General features: G+C 45.9%; 1 protein-coding gene across 2 annotated transcripts in view; it reads right to left on the bottom strand.

The window, feature by feature from the left end:
• KPNA1 (karyopherin subunit alpha 1) overlaps window positions 1–13437 on the bottom strand; it is a 37362-nt gene that overhangs the window by 20532 nt on the left and 3393 nt on the right. The window contains exons 1-2 of one of the 2 annotated variants that reach the window (XM_035140833.2): window positions 6355–6432; window positions 1519–1652 (exon numbers count right to left, since the gene is read on the bottom strand). In XM_035140833.2, the coding sequence (XP_034996724.1) occupies window positions 1519–1647 (129 nt within the window). In that variant the 5' untranslated portion in view covers window positions 1648–1652; window positions 6355–6432. Of the gene's footprint in view, window positions 1–1518; window positions 1653–6354; window positions 6433–13437 lie in introns of those variants that run through there. The other variant, XM_035140832.2, reaches the window with a different exon arrangement.

The following is a 13437-nucleotide window of genomic DNA, read 5'->3' as shown; positions in this document are numbered from 1 at the left end:
TAGATCACCCACAGTTTTAAACTCTGTGAGTAGATCAGAGTCTCTTGGGAGGTGGCCACCCCTGATTTACAGTATACAGATGCAGGAGGAGGGGCAGACTGGAACACCACTGCTTTTTATAAACATCACTGTGTCTTTCAAAGCTACAGCCCCCCTTTCTTATTCACTTCCTTTTAGCCTTGCAGAGCCACCTTAGTCAAATTGAATCCTCTGAGTCTGCACCCTCATTAAATCGCCAATAGAACTCTTAATGCTCCTGAATGCTCATTAACAACTCCCACTTAAGAACAATAGGGTGAAATGGTCAGCTATCGAATCTTGCCTGGGGGTATATGCTCCATTGTCTTAACTGCTTAACTACTGGTAGCCACTTTGCTTTATTTATTTGATGTGTTTTTGTTACAGCTGTGTCCCCCCCCCCCCAGCAAGCGGAGACTTAGCTGCTCTTGCTAAAGCAAAGCCCTTTCCACTTCAGTTTTTGGAGGGGAAAAGTGCTGGTTATGGTCTGTAAAATACATTAATTTTTTGCTTCTGGGGGGGCAGCTGCCCCCTCCTGCACCCCTGCCTACGCCCATGCGACACATTACATCACACAACATCAAAGTAAAACACTTGGGAGGTCCACAGCACATCTTGTCTCAGCTGTGGTGAATTAGGCTGCAAAATAAGGCTGTAGTGGATGATGTTTTGCCAACCACCCAGTGTTCAGCATGGTATGCATTCTGAGAAATGATAGTCCAGACACTCTTGTGCTCAGATAATAGTGAGAAAAGGAGAGCTGGTGTCCAAAATATTGCTGACTTGAGGAGCAGAGATGATGACACACTGGGAGATCTTTATGTACATCCAAGGAAGACAGCTTCCATCAACCTCTGTGTTTCATCTCTGTTGGAGCTAATAGACTAGTCTGACAGGGTAGCCTCCTTTGGAATAGTCTTACTACAGCAGAAATCAGTCGGTTCATCAATGAGTCCATGCAGGTTCCACAGTGGCCTTGTCATGCTCAGTCTATGCAGAAGTTTGTGAAACAAGGAACAGAGGCAGGGGGCAGGGTGTATACACATGAGAATCCTGAAGGCTACATCAGAGGCAGAAGCAAGTTGGCAGCAGATGTCCAAGAATAAATCAAAGCAAGTCTTGATGAAACTTGTTTAAAATTATTATTACTGTAATTGATGCCATTACTTTCTATTGTTGTTTTATGATTACAAAGTAATGCTGTATGCTTAGTAGCATATGCTTTAATCCACGTGCTTTTTATTCAAATGTAGGTTTATCAAGCTAAATGTTGTCCGATCACAAAAATAAAAGCAGGTTTGAATTCCTCACACACAAAAACGTATTTTTAAGACCCCTCACTGAATAAATTTACAAAAGTAAATTTGCAAAAATCATGTTTCACGCTCTAAAATGGTATGCCCTACTCCCCCGCCCATCCAAAGTTGGGTAACACCCAAGCCAAGAGATCCTGCATTTGAATATGGGATTTCTCATTTTCATTGCTATAGAGGAGCGTACCTGCTCCTCTCGTTTCTGCTTCCGTAGCTGGAGGCCCTCTTCCTCACGCCGGCGGCGCATTTCATCCGGATTCAGAGACTTGTTTTTATAGCTCTTCAATCGGAAGTTCTCTTTTCCTGAAGTTGTCATGATTTCTAAATAGCAATGTAATTAGAAATAAAATATGGGTCAAAGGAGCATTTTCTGTTCTGTTCTTTCATTCAATTGAATTTTTATTGATTTTAGCAATGCCAATAGATTTCTTTTCCAACCCTACAAGAGGTATAACATGTTAAAGGCAGGTATCAAGGGAGTAACTCCACCCCTAGCCCAGCAAGTTAACTTGTCTAAGACGAACAGCAGATAAGAATAATAATTCTGATGAAGATATAATCTCAAAGTGTGGTGTCAAACATACAGGGATAAAGGCAGAAGATCTGCACTTGGGTCAATTCTTCTGAGAAACTCTTTATTAAGCTCCCTTAAGTACCCCAACAGTGTTTAGGGAATTTCCTAATTCCTGGCCAGAGTAACCTCAAAGAGGCAAAAATTTAATATTCTTCCTGCAACATTTATTTGAATCAGTATGGTAGAGGGAAGTTTTTCTCTTACAACAGGCTTTCCCAGACTGACTTTACACACACATTCTGCCACTTTCTTTTTTAGGTTTCTATTTAAATGTATCACCTCTAATAGTGGCAGCTGTTGAAAAATAGTCCTAGCTGGCAGATTAAATTGCTAAATGGGGTTGGAAAAAGTGTTTGTTCCCATGCAAGTGCTTCCAAGAGTTTGAAGGTAGCAAGCAGTGGAGAAAAACAACTTTATAGCAAGAGTGAATATAGATGTCAAATTAAGTGTCAATTCTGGCTCCCCTTGAAGTCCATGTAGCTTCAGCAGAAAGTCTTTGCTCTACTGGTATAGAACCTATCCCCAAATAACAAACAAGACAGCAAAAATTCTGCGCAGTATTTTAGCTCATATTTGCCCTAATTTGTGTATTCACTTAAGTCCAGTAATTCTGGTCCCATTGATTTAATAACCCTGGTTGAAAGCACCCAGTTATGAGCAAACATGAGACATGTAAATGGAATTAAGTTAAACTGAGATCATGCTATTGTGATTAAGATGGTAGATAACAGTGTTAGAATTTTCCCACATCATAAATTTCATTTATAGAGGGCTCTTGTAAGTCACTCCCAAGTGTACAGAAATTGAAAACTGGTTCACTCCTACCACCACTCACAGAGCAGTATGACCCAGACATGGAGAGTAGTCAATCAGCTGCAAAGGAAGAAGGCAGATCTTGCCTTTCCTGGCAATCATCTCTGTTCGACTCCACCTCTGCCTGCCCCAATGCACACTGCAATGCATCATTCCATTCTCAAAGGAACATGCTCTGCAGGCAGCAAGGGGGAAATTTCATGCCAGGCAAAGCAGACGCCAGTTTCAAATGAGAGCTAAATATTCTCACTGTTGCAATATTCATCGACCCTTACACACACACAGTTTGTGGCATCAAGGGAATGGAACACACAAGGTATGTGTGTGAACTTTGGGTTACAAGGAACAAAAAGCACACCACCCATTTAGATCAGCCACATGGTTTGCTTTCTGTAGACCTAAACAACCTCAAATAGTGTGTGCAGCATGATGGGGACTCTTTTTCCAATGAAGGGCCTTTGACTCATGGGAAAAGTCAACAGGAGCTGCATTCAATGGAGGGCAGAGCTTGCAGCATTTCAGGGCCAAATACCGCTTGCTTTCTCTGTGCCACCCCACTCCTCTCCCCCACACACTCTGGGTGGTACTCTTTTACTCATAGTAGACCCAGTTAAATTAAATAGCCATGTTCATCTGTTTAAATGGCTCTACACTGAGTAAAACTTAGTTGATGCTACCGGTATACCATCTCTGCATGAGGCATGAATCAGGGCCACAAGAAAACTGGTTAAGGATTACACGTGGCTTGCAGCCCACAGGTAACCAGGTAATGTAAGAGTCAACCCTTATTCATATATAAATTGAAGGTATTATCAAGGATAATATATAAAACGAAAAAGCAGAGGCAGAAATAAATCACACACTTTAAAAATTCCATAAAGCTCCAAGCTGCACTTAATATGAAAGCAACATAAGTTACAACTGTGTCACAAGTTGTCCATGTGTTATTGTGGTGTGCAAAAGTCCTTCATCCACATCTAAGGGGCTCAGCTTTGGAGATAAGTCATTCTGAGACAGCTCAAAAGATACAAACATGCTGGATTCAAATATGTTCCGATCCATCATCAATGCAGCTGCTCTTATCCTCCCCTTCCCCATGCAAATCCAGTTTGAAAAAATCTCTAGAATGTCAGGCTACCTGGCAACTGGCACCCTCCACTTGAAGCAGGCACGTACAAAAGGGGAAAATGTACATTCCAGTGCTTTTCCTACATACCCGTTCCATAAAATGGCAATGTTACATTTGCTGCTACATCTCTTAGTTGAACAGACGGCGACATTATCAAGTTCAAGAGAAACATGCTCAAAGAATTGCCAGGGAAGTCTAAAACCATCATAATTAGTTTCAAAAGATAAGATTTCAAAAATGCAAGAGTTAAAATAAGGAAACTAAAAGGGAGAGGCAAAAGGGTAAAATGTGTTCAGAAAATCTAGCAATGAATATACAGTGGTACCTCGCAAGACGAAATTAATTCGTTCTACGAGTCATTTCGTATTGCGAAAATTTCATCTTGCGAAGCGCGGTTTCCCATAGGAATCCCTTGGAATTTAATTAATGTGTTCCTATGGATCAAAAAGAAGCGCAAAAAAAAGGCGCTGACTCACCCGCCACGGCTGGAAGTCTTTAAGGCTCTGGGGAGGGGGAAGCAGGAGGAGGGCCAGGGGTCTCCTCCCGCCGCAGCCTCCGCTCCTTCAGGCGCCGCCACTGTTGCTGCCAAGGGTCGCCTGGCGAGCCCCGCTGCTACTCCTGACGGATCCCGCCAGCCCGTCGGGGAGGAGCTGCGGAGGCCGGCATGACCGCTGAGGAGGGCAAGGCCAGAGCCACGGAGGCCACCATGAGTGCCGCGCCGCCGCAGGAGGCAGAAGCGGCGGCCGTGGATGTCACTCCTGGCCGCGGCGGCGGAGTCCTAAAGGTAAGCGACGGTGGCAGCTTCCCTTCCTGTCGTGAGGCTGCTTCGTCTTGCGAAGCACGGCCATAGACGACTTCGTTTTGCGAGTCTTCAAAAAAATCGCGAAACGCTTTCGTCTTGCGATTTTTTTTTGCGCGAGGCGTTCGTCTTTTGGGGTACCACTGTAGTGTAGAGAGCTGTGATAAGCTGAGCTGCCACAGTACAGTTCTCCATCCCTTGATAGGTGTATAACAGTGAGCTACACTGCAGGGTTTTTGTATACTGCTCTCCAAGCCTAACCTGCAATGTGGGGGGAAAGGCAATTGACAACACTGCAGCATATTTCAGCTTCAGCCCAAACTTCAGTAGGGGGTTTAATAACCTCTGGACAACACTGCAGCATTGCTGCAAATCACTTGTCGCCTGAGCTGCAGTATTCAGTGTGAGCTACATTGCAGATCTACCGTATCATGAGCCACTTTCTTCTAGCAACAGCCCTTGCAATTTGGGGACAATGGATTGCATCTCCTTTGAATTTTGCATTGGCATTAGTGGGTATTTTTAAAGCATGTTTCACACCAAGAATTAGGAAACAGTAAGAACCCTCTCTCTCCGCCCCCCCCCCCCGGAGCGTGTGTGTGCTGTTGGTGGACAGATTCAATCAATCCCAGCTACTTTACAATCTTGGTTTTCTCCACTGATGTATATGGGCAGCTCTCCTCAAAAATAGCTTCTTAGTGTGAACCTGGAAGTGACCCACCCAGACACTTATTTATTCCCTTTGTATCTATCTATGTTCCTGTCCTACTGCCCCAGATGCACTGCTCTATTCCCTACTCCCAGCCTGCTAGCAGATTCCCCCTCTCAGCTTTCCGTGACTCTGAGTTATTACAGGCTGTTTTGAAGGGTGGTGTGTGTGTCTCCCCCATTATGGTTTCTGCCCTCCCTCCAGATATTCTTGAGTTTCTGCATATCTTGGGGTTACCCTGAGTCTCCGGACATCTATCACTGGGTACTACAGTTTTGGCTCTATAGCAGGGGTCCCCAGACTTACCCGCCTTCAAAAAAATCTGATTTAAATAAAAAATCCGATTTTAAAAAATAATAATTGACTTTTATTCACCCTGTTGACAGCTGTTTTTACACCCTACAAAACCTCAAAGCAGGACCAAAGCTTTGGGATCAGTCCACTGTACTTAGGTCCATTTCAGATAAAGCTTGCTTCACTTTGAATGAGGTTGAAATACAGTGGTACCTCAGGTTAAGTACTTAATTGGCTCCGGAAATCCGTACTTAACCTGAAGCGTACTTAACCTGAAGCGAACTTTCCCATTGAAAGTAATGGAAAGTGGATTAATCCGTCCCAGACGATGAAAAACACCCCCTAAAACAGCAATTTAACACGAATTTTACTATCTAATGAGACCACTGATCCATAAAATGAAGGCAATAATCAATGTACAGTGGTACCTCAGGTTAAGTACTTAATTGGTTCTGGAAGTCTGTACTTAACCTGAAGCATACTTAACCTGAAGAGAACTTTCCCATTGAAAGTAATGGAAAGTGGATTAATCCGTTCCAGATGGGTCTGCGGAGAACTTAAACGCAAAATACTCAAACCGAGGTATGACTGTATTAGCAAACGACCCATCAGTATGTATATTCGCTTCCCCATAAAATCTTCCTCTCAGCCCCCCTCCTGAAAGTACTCAACCTAAAGCGTACTTAACCCAAGGTATGACTGTACCTCTAAAGCTGCCTCCTTTGATATTCAGCTTCACTGAAAGTGGATGCAGACAGAGCCTTCCTATGTTTCTGTTAATGCAAATGACAAATGCATTAGCTTTTACAACAGCCACATCACACTGCTACCCATGTTTCCCCTTTTTTAAGACACCGCCTTATAACTTTTTTCCTCAAAAAAAAAACACAGGGTGGCTTACTTTCGGTTGGATGTCTTATTTTTTAATTACCGGTACGGTTTTTATGGCTCAGGGCGCTGCTGGGCTCTCTTGAGTGCTCGGCGCTGCAGCAGCCACTGGTTCCAGGTGGTGGGGTGGCAGGCGTCCTTGGCCAGGCGAGGCGGAGGCCACTGACTCAGGTGCTCCGCCTGCCGCTGCAGGGCGCTCCAAGCTCCTTGGCCAGGCCAGGCAAGGAAGAAGCAGTGAGCCCAGCGGTGGCGGCAAGCACAGAAGTGGCAGGGACAGCAGTGGACGAGAAGGGGGAATGCGGGGATGCAGCCAACAAGGCGGGAGCGCAATCAGCTGTTAAGCGGAGCTCTTGGAGCACTGCTTCACAGCTGATCGCGCTCCTGCAGTGCCGGCACGCTGTGAGTGGAGGTGCCTGTGGGGGTTGGTTTCTGTGGCGCGGAAGTATGGCTTATTTTCGGGGTATGTCTTATATTTCTCAAATGCTTAAAAACCCTGCCATGGCTTACTTTATGACTATGTATTAAAAAAGGGGGGAAAGGGTAGCTCATGTTCACTTTGTGATCAGCCTGTAGATCCTTTTCACATGTACTGCTGCCAAGCCCACCGCTTTTGCCCCTAAATACAAGACTTTACACATTTGTCTCTGTTGAATTTCACAGTGTTGGCTTTGGCCCAGTATTCCAATCTGTCAAGACCCTTGATTCTGTCTTCTATGGTGTTGGTTATCCTTCCTAGCTTTGTGTCATCTGCAAATGGGATAAACATCCCCTCAATGCCCGCATCCTAGTCATTTATAAAAATGTTCAACAACACAAAAGCAAGAACAGAGTCGTGCTTATAAGCACTTGCTGGGTACAGCTGTGGAGCCACCTAACAGTAGTATCATCCAGCTCACATTTTACCATCTTGTCAGCAAGCGTACCACGGGAAACTCTGTTAAATCCTTTGCTGAAATAATGATAATGTTATGCCCGGAACGTTTCCATGGTCTACCAAATTAGTAACTGTCAAAAAAGGAGATGAAGTTGGTCTGGCGTGACTTATGCTTGATAAACCCATGCTGGCTCCTAGAAATCAATGTATTCTTTTATCAATGCTCATGAACTTAATAAGCTATAATAAATTTGCCTGGTAACAATGTCAAGCTGACCGATCTTCAGGTTTCCAGACTAGCCCTTTCCTCATTTTCTGAAGACAGGGGCACTTGTCTGTCTCCAACCTGCCTGCACCTCAACTGCCCACCATGAATCCTCAAAATTTGCAATGGCTCTGAAATAATGTCCACAAATTCTTTTGGCAGTCTTGTAATAACATTTAGTCTTTGAGACTTGAACTAGGAATCTGTTAACCACCTCCTTACCTTTACCGGTACTGGGCTGCAAATTCTCCCTTCTTGTGGGCGTGTATGGGGGTCTATTAGGATGGTCCACCCCAGGGACCAATGGATCCTAATGGGCTTTTTTGGGAGGGGGGTGCTTTTGTGGATATGACTGCTGCTCCTGCCAAATTTCTGGCTGATCTGTGAAATACCAAAATGACCTGACTAATTAACACAATTGGTTCCATGTGTCCTCCTCTCCTGCTTAAGAGAGCCAAGGATGTTCCATGGTACATACTTAAAGCTGAGGGCAATGAAGCAAGCTGGGAGTTAACCAGAACACAAATGGAGGAAAGCTCAAGAAGAATCTAATCAAACACTACTATAAACTCATGATCAAACCACTCGGGGTAAGGAAAAGTTGTTGTGGTTTTTCACCAGCTCCAGGGTAAGGGAAAAGGTTATGGTTTTTCACCAGCTCCATTGCCCCTCAGTGTAACCCAGCAGGGTTTTTCCAAGCGGTTTGAGACCTTTTAAACTCTGGCTCTATGGATGAAATAGTAGAAGCCTTGGTGGTATGTTGTTACTTGTTTGCAAAACATTTTAAGGATAAAACCACTTGCAACCACCACAACTTAGCTGTTGCTGGCCAATCTGTGGAAATATCCAGCGTACTGTCTAGTCTAGTACTGATGGCCAGTTTCAGTTGGTAGGGGATGCAGACAAGGTAACTTGGTTGGGTGTACACAATTATGAGTTTGCTTGACCCCTTGCCCTTCCTGGCTTACTGCTTCTAGCAGCAAAGCAACAACTGATCAGGTCCTGAAGATAATAAACTTCACCAAGAAAGGGGGAACAGGTGGGAGTGTGTCCATTCTTGAAGAAAGAATCCTCGGACTTAGAATACTTTAACAACTATAGACCACTAGCTAATGTCCCTTTCCTGTGCAAAGTGCTGGAGTGTGTGGCTGCCAACCAGACCCAGCAGTCTTGAATGAATTTGATTTTCTGGGTCCATTACAGTCGGGGTTCAGGCCGGGTTTTGACAAAGAAACTATTTTGGCTGCTCTGTGGGTGACCTAGCTGTCAGGTGAGAAATAGGGGGAATGTCTCCATGTTCATTAGGCTTCCTCAACCTCGGCCCTCCAGATGTTTTGAGACTACAATTCCCAGCATCCCTGACCACTGGTCCTGCTAGCTAAGGATCATGGGAGATGTAGGCCAAAAACATCTGGAGGGCCAGGGTTGAGGAAGCCTGATGTTGATCCTCGATCTCTAAGCAGCTTTCAATACCATCAACCACAGTATACTTCTGGAATGGCTATAGGGTTGGAAGGAAATACATTGGAATGGTTTCTGCTTATACCTGGGCTGGCCAGCACAGAAAGTGGTGCAGGTGGATTTCTGTTTGATTCCATGGAATTTGCAGCATAGAGTCAGGTTTTATCTTATCACCCACGCTGCCAATGATATGAACTGAAGCCTTCCATGGTTTTGCAGTGCATTGTCATCAGGTGTGTAGCAATGGGTATGCTGGATCAGTTCTTGGGCATGGCCTGAATGATAGCCAAAAAAGTGACATTCAGTAAAGTGTAGAGGGGGGGAGGATAATTTCCTATGTTCATTCATAATAATGAATGGATGTCAACTGCAAATACGGTATACTGTGTAACACAGGGGTTCCCAACAAAATTTTCTCGAGGACCCCTCATCGAGCCGCTGTTGTGACAAGGACCCCCATTAATTCCTAATTCTAAAATTAAAAAGTGAGAGCCAAATTAAGAGTCTTTTTATATTTTTTATTTATACGTTTTTTACAGTTACAACAGAGTACTCCATCAGTATACAGTTAGTTTTAATTTTCAGTTCTTAATGAGATGAGTTAATTCTGTCCTTTGAGTCCATTATTTCTGAAATATTAGGTTCCAAACTTGAAACTTTCACTCTGAAATCCGACCGCATGTCGAGCCGATTCCTATATTTGTTTTTCATGAAATACATGGAAGAAAATGCTTGCTTTGTTTACAAACACTACTGTTTTGCAAAGAGGCAGCGCGCGCCAGGGAGGAGGGAGGGGAATGGAGAAGACAGGGTACCTGCGCAGTAGCGCACAAATGAAGCCGACGCGCGCAAAGCATCTTGGGGAGGTGAGCGTTAGTAGAATGCGCGCGCTGCCTCTTTGCAAAACAGTAGTGTTTGTAAAGCGCCACCTAACGGCACACAGCAGAACTACTGCCTCTATCTAATTCTAGTTTTGCGCTAGACTCTGCTCTTGCAGGAAGCGGCCAAAACAAAAAATCTCTTATCATACGAAATATATTTAATATATTTTTTAGCATCTTGCGGACCCCTCTGGCATAGCTCGTGGACCCCTGGGGGTCTGCGGACCACCTGTTGGGAACCACTGCTGTAACACATTAGACAATAATTGGCAGTTTCAAAGTTTTTAGCTTCATTTACTAAACAAAAGAAAAATAAACATGCTAATTACATTACTCTAGGGCAGGCATCCCCAAACCTCGGCCCTCCAGATGTTTTGGACTACAATTCCCATCATCCCTGACCACTGGCCCTGTTAGCTGGAGGGCCACAGTTTGGGGATGCCTACTCTAGGGTATCAGAAAATGTGGTGCAAACTGAAAAATGTTGTTATGCAAATTAGAGTAACTTGCATAGGAATATTTTCCCAGGAAAAGTCGCAAGAAAATGCACTTCACTGCTGAAATTCATTTCAGACAAGGTAAAACACACTATGAATATGAAATTTCTTTGTTTCAAATACTGGTGTTTAACCTGCTCTGGACTTAAAGGAAATTCCACACCTGCATGATGTGACAATGGTCTCTTGCTTTGATTGTGACAATGGTCTCTAGCTTTGATTGTGTTTTTTTTAAAAGTATGGTCTATCAGTGGCTATCAGCTAGAATAATTAAATTGAATTATTGTCCTCAGATCAATGGTAAGAGATGGCTGTAATTTTCATGCCCTCCTGTGAGCTTCCAAAAGCATCCAACTGGCTATTTCTTCAGAGGCTTGGTGGGCTGCTGGCAGGATCCAGCAATGATCAGAATGGCTCAGTGGGTACAGCATGAGACTCTTAATCTCAGGGTCATGGGTTTGAGCCCCACACTGGGCAAATGATTCCTGCATTGAAGGGGGTTGGACTAGATGACCCTTGTGGTCCCTTCCAACTCTACAATTCTGTATTTCATGCTGTTGCTAGGAAGACTTGCATGTGTGAATAACTTAAGTTATCCACAAGACAAAGACACACACACAAACACACACTGGACAATGTTTTAAGTCAGGGGTGTCAAACTCAAATTCATCGGGGGCCGCATCAGCAGTTTGGTCACCCTCAAAGGGCCGGTTGTGTCTGTAGGACTACCGGTATGTGTCCACTCTTTATTATCATAAATTATTGTCACTGCATTCAATTATTACTGTTTTTTGTAATAATGTAAGCTCATTCCCGCCCCCACGCAGATCACATTCCTGCGTCGTGGCGCGTGTGTGGGAGGGGATGTAAACGAGGGAAATTTGAACAAAAGGTGGGGATCGACGGCTTCCGGGGGGGGGGGGGGCTCAACTAAACCTTCGGCAGGAAGGAGAAAGCCACTGCTGGGATTAAAAACCTGCAGAAGGAAAGAGGGCTTCCCTCTCCCGCCCTGCGCACACCCAAACCCCGCTAGGCAGGATGCCACACACTGCAACCCACCCCATGCTTTGGAGAGGGGCAGGAACATGCGGTGCAGCGCCAACTCCCTGCTTTTCTTTTGCATCCTCCCTCCTCAGCGCCAGAGTCCCTTCCCCTCGCGCTGAGGGAGGGCAGCGGATTTCCCGAGGAGGAAGGCGGCGGCAGCCCCAGCGGACGTGCATCTTCGCCTCAGAGCTGCTCTTCCCCCCACCCGCGCTGTTGTCGTCTTCGCTGCCACCTCTCCCTACCGGGACTGCAGGCAGAGGAAGCTTGAAAACCTCCCCCCCCCAAAAATCCCCTCCCACCTACTCAAACCGCGAGGCGACTCCATCTGGAGCCCTACATCACGAGGGGCTGAGAGGAGGCGGCGGCAGAGCGGGAAGAGCAGGAACCCGTGCTGTCGTCGTCGCCTCCCTCCCTCCCGCCCCCCGAGGAGCAGCTCCGCCGGAACTGAGAAGCCAAAGGGCAGCTCGGGGGTGGGGGGCAGAGCAAAAGCCAGGCACCCTCCCGAGTGTCTATGAGGAGAAAACTTGGGAAGAGGGAAGAGAAACCCGGCTCCATCAAGAGAGCAGCTGTTGCGCTTTGCCTACTTCCCCCTCAGGCTCACTCCGCATCCCTTTCGCCCGCTCGCTCGCCCACCTCCCGGATGCAGCTGAGGAGAGGAAGGGAAGCGGCGGGCGGCAGCTCCCCAGTGCCGCCTCACTCGCTCTCGGAGACAACAGCAAAGCCCGCCAAAAAAAAATCCAGCGCTGCTCCGTACCGGCACCAACTTTGCCGGCGGCGCCTGTAGGGCTTTCCTACCTCCTCGGCGGGCTTCCTCCTCCTCCTCCTGCATCTCACTTCCCCATCTGGCCGCTGTGCCACCGCCTCCCTCAGCCTCATTCGAAATTGAAATTCCCTGGCCAAGGCCATCAGCGCGGCTCCAGCGCCCCGGCCTCCGCCTGCAGCCCCGCCCCCGGTTTTGACCCTCGGCCAATCGCAGGCTCCAGAACTACTGTCAGCGGTTATTGTCGGCGGCAGCTACGCGGGCCACATGACGAGGTCTAGCGGGCCGGATTAGGCCCCCGGGCCTTGTGTTTGACACCCGTGTTTTAAGTTATCCCCGATCTAACTGAGATGCAGCGATAAGCTACTGGCAATATTCATCCACCAGTGTTCTGCAAATTCATGATCAGCAACTTCTTTTCTGCTCTGCTATGGCCCTTTGAAGCTAAGATATGCTGGGTGTTATGGCTACACTCATGGGATAACTCATAATAAGTGAATTTAGTTCATATACAGCACTACAAACTATAGACAGTCTTCAAATCAGAAATCCATTTACTTGCTTTCTTCATACTTATTTTGAAGCTTTTGCTTAAAATTCACTGAAAAAGGCCTTTAAATATTTAGGAAAATATTTTTAAATGTACAAACCGAGGTCCAAAATCAATCACAAATTCTAGATTCTGAACATTCATTTTTTAATGTCACTGAGTTAAAGCAAAATGATTGTTTGTGCACTGTTTTGGTGGACTCAGCACAGTTAAGAAACTGAAAGCACTTTTCTAAAAAGCCCCCAAACAATTGGTTGTTCCTTTGTACAGTGGTACCTCGGGTTGCAGACCCGATCCATTCCGGGGTGCTGTTCACACCCCGAAAAGTCCGCAACCCGAGCGGTGCTTTCACGCATGCACGAAAGCGCAATAGAGCGCTTCTGCGCATGTGCGCGCAGCAGAACCCAGAATGCCGCGTTTGTATCACGAAAAAACGCAACCCGCAGCGGACGCAACCCGAGGTACGACTGTGTTGAGATCTTGTTCATGATTAAGAGCTCCCACATTTTGCAGGTGAACTTACGCACTTTTATCTTTAAGTTAGCAACATTTTAGCAGCAATCAGTAA

Source organism: Zootoca vivipara, chromosome 16, assembly GCF_963506605.1.
Source record: "Zootoca vivipara chromosome 16, rZooViv1.1, whole genome shotgun sequence".
Lineage (NCBI taxonomy): Eukaryota > Metazoa > Chordata > Lepidosauria > Squamata > Lacertidae > Zootoca > Zootoca vivipara.
Note: the sequence above shows the minus strand (reverse complement) of the source record. Positions and strands in the feature narration are given on the sequence as shown.